Genomic DNA, 13,189 nt, shown 5'->3' on the forward strand with positions numbered 1-13,189 from the left:
GGCTGCTAGCGCACGTCCTGAGGCTCAGGCGTGAACCCCATGCTGCCCGTAATCGCGATGTGATTGATATGTGTAATCACAGCTCCATACTTATCAAGAGGTCCGAAACGAATAATACGGTCTGCTGCCATCCTGCATTAACCTCGTACACTCCATCAGGTATTTATCCCATAGGCTAGGGGTGATGCGGTTCTATAACATGTCTGTGTACTACAACGTTAGTCACAAAGTTAACTTCGCTTATCGTTAATCCGTTACTAAAAAGGTAATGCCGTCTAACGTTAATCTTTACTTTACTGTAGATTTAACGCACGCGACAGTTAATCATTCACTCGTAATAGTAAAATTCATGTTGATGGTTTTAGTGAAACGAGCAGGTGGACTAAAAGTTTTACCGTCGTTAAGGTAAAAATATTTTGATTTGGGAAGTTCAGGTAGGACATAGAAGATGAATATAAACATGTTTAACACTGAACATGTTTCAGGGGGTTTTACTTTAAATTTCTTGGTAAGAATATATTAGAATTTTGTTAAAAGTTTGCTTTTTACTTCAAATTATTAAGAGGTTGTTTTGTGTTACTTTCTAGTAAATCTGCTATTACGTCTTTTAATTTTATTTGGCCTCAAGGAACCTTACCTCTAATCTGTTAATGTATCTAGTTTGAAAGAGATTTTGCAGAAGTAACACTATACCGAGTTAGTGTATCTGATGTAGCGGTAATAAATTATACACACAAACCTTCCTCATGGATCAGTCTGTTAGTGGTTCAAAAGGCTCTGAGCACTATGCGACTTAACTTCTGAAGTAATCAGTCCCGTAGAACTTGTTGTTGTTGTGGTCTTCAGTCCTGAGACTGGTTTGATGCAGCTCTCCATGCTACTCTATACTGTGCAAGCTTCTTCATCTCCCAGTACCTACTGCAACCTACATCCTTCTGAATTTGCTTAGTGTAGTCATCTCTTGGTCTCCCACTACGATTTTTACCCTCCACGCTGCCCTCTAATACTAAATTGGTGATCCCTTCTTCTGGCCTAGTTGTGCCACAAACTTCTCTTCTCTCCAATCCTATTCAATACATCCTCATTAGTTATGTGATCTACCCATATAATCTTCAGCATTCTTCTGTAGCACCACATTTCGAAAGCTTCTATTTTCTTCTTGTCCAAACTAGTTATCGTCCATGTTTCACTTCCATACATGGCTACACTCCATACAAATGCTTTCAGAAGTGACATCCTGACACTTAAATCTATACTCGATGTTAACAAATTTCTCTTCTTCAGAAACGCTTTCCTTGCCATTGCCAGTCTACATTTTATATCCTCTCTACTTCGACCATCATCAGTCATTTTGCTCCCCAAATAGCAAAACTCTTTTACTACTTTAATTGTCTCATTTCCTAATCTAATTCCCTCAGCATCACCCGACTTAATTCGACTACATGCCATTATCCTCGTTTTGCTTTTGTTGATTTTCATCTTATATCCTCCTTTCAAGACATTATCAATTCCGTTCAACTGCTCCTCCAAGTCCTTAGCTGTCTCTGGCAATTACAATGTCATCGGCGAACCTCAACATTTTTATTTTTTCTCCATGGATTTTAATACCTACGCCGAATTTTTCTTTTGTTTCCTTCACTGCTTGCTCAATATACAGATTGAATAACATCGGGGAGAGGCTACAACCCTGCCTCACTCCCTACCCAACCACTGCTTCCCTTTCATGCCCCTCCACTCTTATAACTGCCATCTGCTTTCTGTACAAATTGTAAATAGCTTTTCGCTCCCTGTATTTTACCCCTGTCACCTTCAGAATTTGAAAGAGAATATTCCAGTCAACATTGTCAAAAGCTTTCTCTAAGCCTACAAATGCTAGAAACGTAGGTTTGCCCTTCCTTAATCTAGCTTCTAAGATAAGTCGTAGGGTCAGTATTGCCTCATATGTTCCAACATTTCTACGGAATCCAAACTGATCTTCCCCGAGGTCGGCTTCTACAAGTTTTTCCATTCGTCTGTAAAGAATTCGCGTTAGTATTTTGCAGCTGTGACTTATTAAGCTGACAGATTGGTAATTTTCACATCTGTCAACACTTGCTTTCTTTGGGATTGGAATTATTATATTCTTCTTGAAGTCTGAGGGTATTTCGCCTGTCTCATACATCTTGCTCACCAGATGGTAGAGTTTTGTCGGGACTGGCTCTCCCAAGGCCGACAGTAGTTCCAATGGAAGGTTGTCTACTCCCGGGGCCTTGTTACGACTCAGGTCTTTCAGTGCTGTGTCAAACTCTTCACGCAGTATCGTATCTCCCATTTCATCTTCTACATCCTCTTCCGTTTCCATAATATTGCCCTCCAGTACATCGCCCTTGTATAGACACTCTATATACTCCTTCCACCTTTCTGCTTTCCTTTCTTTGCTTAGAACTGGGTTTCTATCTGAGCTCTTGATGTTCATACCAGTGGTTGTCTTTTCTCCAAAGGTCTCTTTAATTTTCCTGTAGGCAGTATCTATCTTACCCTTAGTGAGATAAGCCTCTACATGCTTACATTTGTCCTCTAGCCATCCCTGATTAGCCATTTTGCACTTCCTGTCGATCTCATTTTTGAGACGTTTGTATTCCTTTTTGCCTGCTTCATTTACTGCATTTTTATATTTTCTCCTTTCATCAATTAAATTCAATATTTCTTCTGTTACCCAAGGATTTCTACTAGCCCTCGTCTTTTTACCTACTTGATCCTCTGCTGCCTTCACTACTTCATCCCTCAAAGCTACCCATTCTTCTTCTACCGTATTTCTTTCCCCCATTCCTGTCAATTGCTCCCTTATGCTCTCCCTGAAACTCTGTACAACCTCTGGTTCTTGTAGTTTATCCAGGTCCCATCTCCTTAAATTCTCACCTTTTTGCAGTTTCTTTAGTTTTAATCTAGAGGTTATAACCAACAGATTGTGGTCAGAGTCCACATCTGCCCCTGGAAATGTCTTACAATTTAAAACCTGGTTCCTAAATCTCGGTCTTACCATTATATAATCTATCTGAAACCTGTCAGTATCTCCAGGCTTCTTCCATGTATACAGCCTTCTTTTATTAGAACTACTTAAACCTAACTAACCTAAGGACATCACATACATCCATGCCTGAGGCAGAATTCGAACCTGCGACCGTAGCTGTCGCGTAGTTCCAGACTGTAGCGCCTAGAACCGCTCGGCCACACCGGCCGGCCAGTCTGTTAGTGAAAACAATATCAAAATAAATATAGTAGTTCTTGAGATTAGCTTTCACATACAGGCAGGAAGAAATGCAGTGTTCGGCTTTAATGGGTAGATAAGATCACTGATACAGTTTCCAAGCTAGTTTTTGTCCTTAAATATTTATGGACAGCCTAAAATCATCAGACATGCTATTGTTTTAATCTTTCGAACTTTTTATCTGCATTACAGATGCGCTGAAGTTAAAACAATGAATTTCATGAAGATGCAATCACATTGTGGGTTAAGCATACATTATTTTCTTTTATTGATATCATTTAATTTTATTGCATCTACATTTATTCCACCTTAATAGTCCAGTCATTTATTTCATGTCGGTGTACATTTCATCTTCATCCCTTGTGGTGAGGTGAACTACAGTTACCCACTGTATAGTTTTCCCAGGGTTCCTATTACCCCCTCTTTTTTAATTTTTCCTTTTTAATTCCTAGTCTGGCACAAATTCTCGACAATCCCTACATACATACATACATACATACATACATACATACATACATACTACAGAGCTGTGACATACGAAAGCCTCTTTCTTGTGTGCCATAAAAGTTTACTGCAGTTGTGTTTCTAATAAGTAATTTGAAAATTAAAGCTCACATGCATTGTTGCAGATGAATCCACAGCATCAGGTGCCAGTTCTCGATGACAATGGATTTTACTTAGCAGAGAGGTTAGTACTTCAGTATTGCCTGTGCTACTTCGTGTGTGTGTGTGTGTGTGTGTGTGTGTGTGTGTGTGTGTGTGTGTGTGTGTGTGTGTTTTGAAAATGGTATTATGAGGATAGATGAATAAACGGATAGAAAGAGCCACAGACCATTCTCCTGGTAAAAACTACACTGCACAAAGTGAATTAAAGGATCACTTTTTCGAAACCCCATAATTATTTCCCAATGCGACGTATTTGAAATTTGGCTCAAAGGTGCCTACAACATTAGTCTGTAATGATCCAAAAGGGTGCCCCCACCCCGAACCCCCTGCGACGTCACCCTCGGGCTCGGCGATGCTTCAGACAGCAATAAAGACAAAATTCAGAATTCCATGTGAGGAGTAAGGTGGATTACTGAAGTCAGGTTGGCATCAAATTTAAACGTAATTCTGCCCAACGCCACCGTGGACGTGTCATAAAATGGGAAGATGGTCGCAGCCCCTCTTACCTAAAAACAACCTTTCTTTTGCCGCCTCCGAGATGGAGGTTAGAACTGCGATGCCCAGCATTGAAATCGTGCGATTTTCTTGAGTGGCTGACGATAACATTTCAGAAACGCCACCACTTAAAACCGACACTAGAAGGCCTCATGGTGTATCATAAAGAGCGTGAATGAAATAATTACTTGCCTCGATGTGTGATTGCCACGTGTAATGCGGTCGGAAATGACAGTTCACTGTGCGATGAGCAAAAGCACAACGTTCTTGACAAACTTCAATTCTGCTGACGTGCCACAGACGCTTCGAACCATCCCTACAGACATCGTGGACCTGATCACAACCCTTTGGTGTGGAGTGTGACTGCGAGTTTTTCTCTGGTGTACAATGCAGAACCACAAGGGTCCGTTCAGAGCCGTTCGACGAAGTGTTAGCACTATTTGAAGCAACAAAGAGTGTTTTTTTAACCGTTCTGTTTTGCGCCCTCCTGTGACGTGGTTATGGGGGATGTAACAGACATATATTAGAATAAAACGGTAGAGGGTCTCTCTATGCCCCCTCAGTTTGGCAACATCCTCAAAGCCACCATCGCGTTTGTTGAGCACTAAAAATGTACCATTAGAGAGAGAGCGCGTGACGAGTCATAGGTGCCTGCAGGTAGGCAACTACTTGACACTTCTATGTTCCGGCATGCCTAGTAGCAGGCGTCCTCTTCTCCTGATGGCAAAGCGATGGTTTACAAGGATGTTTTCTTGGTACTATTTGATTCCATACATGTTACGTTGATCAAATCTTCTTAGAAGCTTCTTTCATGTGACACAAAAGAGTAGGTAGATTAGAAAAAGAGTCGGTGTCGAATTCGGCGACCATAAACGATAAAAATTCCTTGCGAACGTCAGGAAATTTACTTAGTTATTCAGTATAACTTGGTGAAAACCGCACCTCGATATATTTATCCATTCTGATTACGTATATCTGGGGTTATCTGTTTTAGCTGCTTCACCCTGGACAGTCCTCCGGAGTGGCTGAGCGGTTCTAGGTGCTACAGTCTGGAACCACGCGACCGCTGCGGTCGCAGGTTCGAATCCTGCCTTGGACATGGATGTATGTGATGTCCTTGGGTTAGTTAGGTTTAAGTAGTTCTGAGGTCATCAGTCCCCTTGAACTTAAAAGTTCCGTAGTGCTCAGAGCCATTTCACCCGTACATATAAGGATGAGACATTGCATATCTTGTAGTTTCTTTGTGGCCTGACGAAAATAGGAAGCTGGAATTGGGGGTTTGCAGCAAATTTTGTTGTTGGGATGATTTGTCTTGGCCAAAAACAGGTAACCCCAGTGTGTGAACATTTATTGTATGTGTGTGAAGATTTCCAAGAAGAACGAGCTGACATCTGCATAGCGAACATAACTGGAGATTTGTCTATCTGTAGCGAATGAATATACCATGTGCAATAATGAATTAATGAAGACTGAGCTCAACGAAATTTTACTATATTACATTTTTATGTCACATTTGCAATCTACAATATTTAATTGCAGTAGCGGCATGCATGGTGTAAAAAATCTCCTCTGTAAATATTTTAATTTAATGTTGAATACCTGTTAATTATGCTAAAAATTGCGTGTAATAAAGACTTTTTATCACTCTATTTGCAGTCGAGCGATTATAGGATATCTCGTGGACAATTATGCCAAGGATGATTCATTATACCCACGGGATCCTAAGCGAAGGGCAACTGTCAACAGGATGTTGTTTTTCGATGCTGCAACACTCTGGATGAGCTACAGTGATTATCAGGTAAAGTGTAGCGTAGACTCTGCTAGGGGAACTGCGGGCCGTTAAATGTGGTTTTATTGTTAGTTACTAATTTTTTTCCAAATGATTGTTCGCGGTTAAGATATGTCTGATACTTCATAAGAGAAGCATTTGTAGTAAGTACTGAACTAAGCCGCTGCGAAAGTTACACGTGACAAAAAGGTACGTCCAGGGCCTGCTGTTGCTTTTGGATGTAAGTAGCATCTCGTTGGTTCCGTCCTGCAAGTATAATTCCGGTGATATCAACCATTACATAAGTGCCCAACTAAAGATATGAACACTACCATCGTCCAGATGAATGAAGACTTTATTCTTTTCATGGGTGTAAAATATGTGACTAAAACGAAATGTGGAGAATTCCTAATTTATTATAACATCAGAAGTTTCTTAATCCTCAATTCTATGAAAACATGCTCTCCATTCTTCTTGACGTTGAAGTATGTGGGTGTAACTCTGAATGAGCACTGTAAATGAGTAGATATAATGTCATTCCAAATAGGTAGATACTGTCACTAACTACAGGAGGTCTTGTGCTTGAGTCTGTTCTCTCCAATAGCTGCTGAACATGGACGGGGTAGACAAAAATTTCGAAACACCGCGTGAAATCAATGCTTGAACATAAATGTAGAAGAGAACCAAATGTGTAGGTTACACTGTTGCATTTGACAACAAACGGCACATAAGCAATGTCCTCAATACGTTGCAAGTGTCAGTCATGGTCAGAACAACGTTCTGTTTTATAAGTGCATTATGTCGGAACTCATTGCATTCGAACATGGGCAAATTGTTGGTGTTCGTATGGAGGGTTCTTCCTTGGTCAAGTTTGCCAAAGTGGTTAATGCTTCAAAAGGCACTGTGTCGAAGATTTATACCACATACAAGGAAAGCGGAAAAATATCATCCGCTGTCACAATGTGGACGAAAGTTTGTGTTGAGTGATCATAACGGACGGTCGTTGAAGAGGATTGTGATGAAAAGTAATATGGCGACGACGACAGTTGCAAAAGTAACTGCAGAACTGAATGTTACACTCTCGAACCCCGTTAGCACCATAGCAATACGAAGGGAGCTTAATAAGCAGCGGATTGCAAGGCGACCTGGAATTCCAAAATCTCTCCTGTGATGTAAATGGCCATAACAGGAAAACGTTGTGTCATAGTCATCAAACCTGGACGGTGGGGAAATGGAAGAAAGTCACTTGGTCGGCTGAGTCTTGGTGCACACTTACCAAATTCTGGCAGAGCTTATGCTCCAAGAGGCAGCTCTATAGTGGTATGCCATGGGCGCCATAGTTTCTCTGTAAGGTCACATTACTGCCAAGGATTATGTGACCATTTTGGATGATCAGGTGCATCCCACTGTGTGATGCTATTTTCGAAGACTGTAGGGCTCTGTTCACGTAGCTCACATCGTCCAGGAATGGTTTTGTGGGGGAGAGAGTGAATTGTAGCATCTCCTCGACCACCAAAGCCACAACATCTCAAACATTACTGAATCTTTGTTATCAGCTTTGAAGAGAAGGATGCCTGATCGCTATCCACATTCCAACATTGTTACCTGACCTTACCACTGTTTTGCAGGAAGAATGTTAGTAGACTCCCTTGAAGACGAGGTAAGATTAGTATTTATGTTTCCAAGAAGACTGGAAGCTATTTAGAACGCCAATTGTTTTCCTATATCATATTCGGGGTGGTAAAGTGTTGGGGTTTTGGTGTCTGTCGATAGAATGCGACAAGTAAAACTGTGGAGTCACTCGTTCGTTTTGCGGAACCTCCACGATTTCACGCGCCGTGATTAGTGGAAACTTTAAGTGATTAGAACTGAATACAAATTTTTATCCACATTACGTCTGAAACATCCTCCTGATCAGACACGTTAATATTTCATTTACCTGTTTAGGCTGGTTGCAGAAATACGAAATACGTGAGTACAATGCGCTCTTCATACTTCATTGAATCCTTGGTGTGTATGGCCCCGAGTAATGCGAATCAGATAAAATATCTGCCATTTAGTCACAACCCCAGCACAAGGTGTTATTTATCAAGTATTCCTGCTGTGTTTAACTTTCGCTCGCTCGCGCGCGCGATGCATGTAGAATCAATGCACGTGCTGTCCGTGAGTAGAGTGGGCATGGCGCATGGTCTATCCGTATTTGACTGAGGTGAGATGGAGATGGCCCACAGGCTTGGCACGAGCATTTTGAAAACTGAGAGACTTGTCGGGTCTTCAACACGTGGCAAAACCACACCCAGACATCACGGGGTTAGGCAGCCACACATCATGACAGATGTTGGACGTCGTAGGTTGGGCAGACTGGTAAACCAGCACAGGCGGCAAACTGTGGCGGAACTGACATCGGACTGACATCTGGACATAATTTTACAGACTATTGTGGAAAAATCAATTTTGTTTTATAATCTAATAGTTAACGTGTAAAGCATTAGGGACTGTGTAGCTAGATGCTGCATAAAAAGCGTACACAATACCTTTATCTATGTAAGGGCTGACCAGTTTTGTACTGCAGCTACTGGTCTCACCATGCTTTTTCTAACGGTATTAGCAAAACTTTTACGTAATTATCGACAGAACTGAACTGCGTTATTTATTAACACTTTTTCATCTGAGCGTACTCTCCGATAACGTATATTTTCGCGAAAGTATAGATTTCGGTACACGCCAAGTATACGCATGAGCTGTAACATACTACAGTATCAGTTTGACTTGACTGTATAGCCCCGAGCGGCCTGGGTCATTCCGGTATTGTTTGGTTTTGTAGGGCGCCTCCGGTCACGTCTGCACGTAAACGAGGTTTAGTTCCGTGTTCTGCCATCGGCAATTGTAAAAGAAACAGGTAATACGTAGTTTGTAAATCCAATCAATGTGCTCTAAGTTATATTAAAAATCACATTAGAATCTTAAATTTTTAAACTAATATAAATAAATAAACAAACTCACCAGTCAGCGAAGTTTGCGTCTGGCGTTTTCGGCAGTAAAATCGTTGATCTTATCTTCATAGTTGTCAAGTAGGAGGTCGGCTTCGATGTGAAGAATGTACAAGGCATTCAATCTCTCCTCAGACAACGCAGAACGTAGGTACGGCTCAATCTCTTAAGAGGCGAAAACGAGCCTACTGCTGAACAATTTTATGTGGCATACATAGAAGGGCGGGGACAACATTCGGAAACACGGACTGTAACCTCTTTTCGAAAAAATTCACTATTTCGACTGGTCTATCACTAATCTCAGAAGATTTCAAAAGTTCCGTGAAATGTACACATTCATTAGGGAAGGAAGATTTAGGTGTCACATGACGTTTGGAGTTTTGCTGCACGTTCAGCAATATCGTCAGGTGAAGAAACTGTTCTTAAGGTCGCCAGAATGAGATTTTCATTCTGCAGCGGAGTGTGCGCTGACATGAAAGTTCCTGGCAGATTAAAACTGTGTGCCGGGCCGAGACTCGAACTCGGGACCTTTGCCTTTCGCGGGCAAGGGCTCTACCAACTGAGCTACCCAAGCACGATTCACGCCCCGTCCTCACAGGTTTACTTCTGCCAGTACCTCGTCTCCTACCGTCCAAACTTTACAGAAGCTCTTCTGCGAACCTAAAGGTTACTGAAAACTGTGGAGTCCAACAGTATAATATAGCTCTCCTTCCTCCTCACCAATTCGGCGTACAAGTTGTCGAGTACTGGGAGAAATGTTTCGACTCAAAATTTTTCCCTTCCAGTCAGAAAAACTTAGTCCGCTTCTTCATGATGAAGTTTGCGTTTTCGTGATCTTTTATAGGTGCATTCAGTCTATATCAGTCACAATCTACATGGCTTTATTTTCATAATAGTCTAACGTGCCACGAACAGCTACAATAAGTCCTGCAAGTGTTTCATATAATTAATGCACTATTTTGGTATCAATATTTACACAGTGCAATTTCAGATTTACACTATTAAGTCTCTGGAGTTGGCCGATGTCCTTCCAAACTATCATCATGAATACTGTTTCTAGTCTGCTGAGTGGATTCAATAAAGCTGAAGCTTCCTTTCGCACAAGTGGGTTTTCAAACGTATTGTTGGCAATATGTGTGAGAGCACTGATAACGCCCTCCCAGTTTTCATATTGACTTACACATGCTTCTTCTCATGCTGACCAACGTGTTATTGGTTATCTTTTTACCGTTTTGCTTCCTGGTTTCGTGAAAGAAAGAAGTTTACCCCATCGCTGTGTAGAAGGAGAGAAATTATTGTAAAGGTTTTGCACTACGCTGAAAAATGAACTTGCTTCCGGACAACGGCTTGCAACACTAGTGCCGACTACATTCAAAGAATGTGCTGCACAAGGCACATAATGCTCTTTCGGATTTCATTCTTTAATGCGTTCTTGCAAACTAGTGGTAGGTTCCTGACATCTGCTTGCGTTGTCATATGACTGGCCTCTATAGTCAGTAATATCAACATAATTTGTAGACAGAACTTTTAGTACGGCCTCAGCTAAGTTTCCGGACTTGGGTCCCAGGTTTGGTAAAAACAGAAGGAAACGTTAAACAGGTTCGCCATTCTCATTCACATATCTTAATATGAAAGGTAATTGATCAGTAAGTGAAATGTCCATGGTAGAATCTACTATAATAGAGAAATATTTGGCCTGTTTTATTTCACTTAGGATAATTCTTTCTATTCATTCTTGTCCGTGCCCTGGATTTCCATATCGTTCAATGTGCTCTGCGAGAAAAGGATCAGTCCTGCTATAAGTTGAAGAGACATCACAAATTGACGATTACATAATGAATGGAATCTTTCAACGTACCCACGTAGGGAAGTCCATGGCTTGTTACCTTCTTCACTACAGCAACCACCCCCCCCCCCCCTTTTCAACACACTGCGCCAGAGACAGAAAATGTCTCAACAAATGATTCGAAATGGTAAGAAGTCTGTTGATGAGACTAATATTAGAAATATTTTCCCAATTTGTAAAACCATTAGTAGCAATCACGGCCTTACCTCAGAACAATTTACATGGTGCACAAAAAACAGCACTGGTGTCCCAAGAGTATACTAGAAAATCACACAAAGTTGATTCATCATCATTTATAAGTTTATGGTAAAATACATTTTTGTTCAAATATCTTTGGTTTTATCACCTATTGATCTTCTTGAATTATAAAAAATCACCGTTACAATTTTGATTAATACCACGTTGTAAGAGAATGTCTATTGTTGATTCATTGACACACCATTCTGCAAAATCATCACTAACGAGGTTATTTCTTTTTGTAATGTCTGACTCGACACTTTGTTTCTGATTTCGAGTTTCACGAAAAACTATCTGCTTTTCTTCATTTTTAACTTTTGTTTCGTCTGTATTTACTTCTATTAAAACAGCTGGACTGCCAGAAATATCCGTACTACTTGGACTAGAGGTCGACCAGCAACATCCTTTGGGAAAAATTTATCTACTCTGTTGAGCGCATTTAGAACACTGGGTGCGCGTTCTCGCCTTTCCTTCGATAATTTCCAGAATGCCACCCCACTTAATTTTGCAAGTTTGCTTTTTTCACTGTTATTCATGTTAAGTCACTTACAAAATTGTTAACTAACAGTCAAAACAAAAAAATTGTAAAAGGAAAGGAAGTATCCAGTTCCAATCGTACTACACCAAGTGAGCGCAAAGCTTCCTTTAAACACGGAGCGATGAACTGACCAACTCTGATTGCTCGACGTAAACTGTGCTGTGAAAGAACGGCAGTGCAGAATAATTTAATTTCATTGTCGCCTGATTCTCTGTCAGTGAACAGTAGAAGCACACCTGCCGGCTGGAATTCGTCTCGTAAAGAAAACTGGACAATCCTTTATAGGGCTTCTGTTTCCCGCGTCGTCAGAATTTTAGCTGGGACGCAAATATGTTTTGAATATTCTTCATACGGTCTTCTAATTTAAGAAGAAAATAATTTTTGCAATTTCTTGCAGTGAGGTGTGCTGGATCGACTCTTAACCATTTATTCTTCCAACATTTTAGAGGTTTCTGTGGGCAGAGAAGACAGACTACAAAGTTAAAGTAGTCTTGTTGGCAGTTGATGTGGTGTGTTGTCATCTATCTGAACACTGCTGTTATGTCTACAAGCAAATGCACCTTTTGTACCAACATAAAACAATTATTACCTTTCCTCGAAGAAAAAAAAGCTTAGTTAAGAAATTTAATATAAAATTTGCAATGTCACGTACTATTAGATTGCACAGAGTGGGAACTTTGATATCGTGCAGGCTGAAGCACAATAAATGAGACAAACGAAAGTTGGTTTTTCTTCGGCAAAAAGACTTCAGGAAGTCGGCAAAAAGTAACTAAGTAAATTAATAAATAAATTTTTAAGCTGTTGCGAAGTGTATTTCACACATTGTTAGATATTCTGCTTATTTTGTTTTCGTACAAACGTGTGTTTAAAAATGTAAAACATTCCCAGTATCAACATGTTTTGTTAAATGGGTGTCATTAAATCAAAGCTCAGATATTGAAGACCAAGCAGCTTCCACATTAATTGCAGTAATGGAGGGTTGACTTGGTACTTCCCCTTAATTTATACAAGAAGTTTAAATAGTCAGGTTTTACATACTGAGGGCCACACATGTTACAGGATTTAAGAAACTGTTGATTAGTTTGACAGCTTTTCAGGGTCTCGGTATTTTCACAGGGAAAATATGGTAGGGTTAAGTAGAAGCCGACAACATTCTCGGAATAATAACGTTCAAATATTTTATTGTAGACTGCCTCCTGACAGTTTACTTCAAAGTATTTTGAACAGTCATGAAGATAATACCAGACAGAAACCCAATGTTAAATTTCCATTCAGTCACCAAGTAAACTATGTGTATTTCCAAGCTTGTCTTGTCGAATTTCGTTCTTGCAGCTTATTTAAACTAGCAAGTTATTTATCACTATTAAAACATTTTGTCGTTTGTAAGGGCAGTGCAGAGCAA

At 40.4% G+C, this 13,189-nt stretch overlaps 1 protein-coding gene across 1 annotated transcript in view; it reads left to right on the plus strand.

The window, feature by feature from the left end:
- Window positions 1-13,189, plus strand: part of LOC126336722 (glutathione S-transferase 1-1-like) — an 89,478-nt gene that overhangs the window by 41,301 nt on the left and 34,988 nt on the right. Inside the window, exons 3-4 of the mRNA XM_050000705.1 lie at window positions 3,877-3,935; window positions 6,065-6,206. Of these exons, the coding sequence (XP_049856662.1) occupies window positions 3,877-3,935; window positions 6,065-6,206 (201 nt within the window). The remainder of the gene's footprint in view (window positions 1-3,876; window positions 3,936-6,064; window positions 6,207-13,189) is intronic.

Source organism: Schistocerca gregaria, chromosome 2 (genome assembly GCF_023897955.1).
Source record: "Schistocerca gregaria isolate iqSchGreg1 chromosome 2, iqSchGreg1.2, whole genome shotgun sequence".
NCBI lineage: Eukaryota > Metazoa > Arthropoda > Insecta > Orthoptera > Acrididae > Schistocerca > Schistocerca gregaria.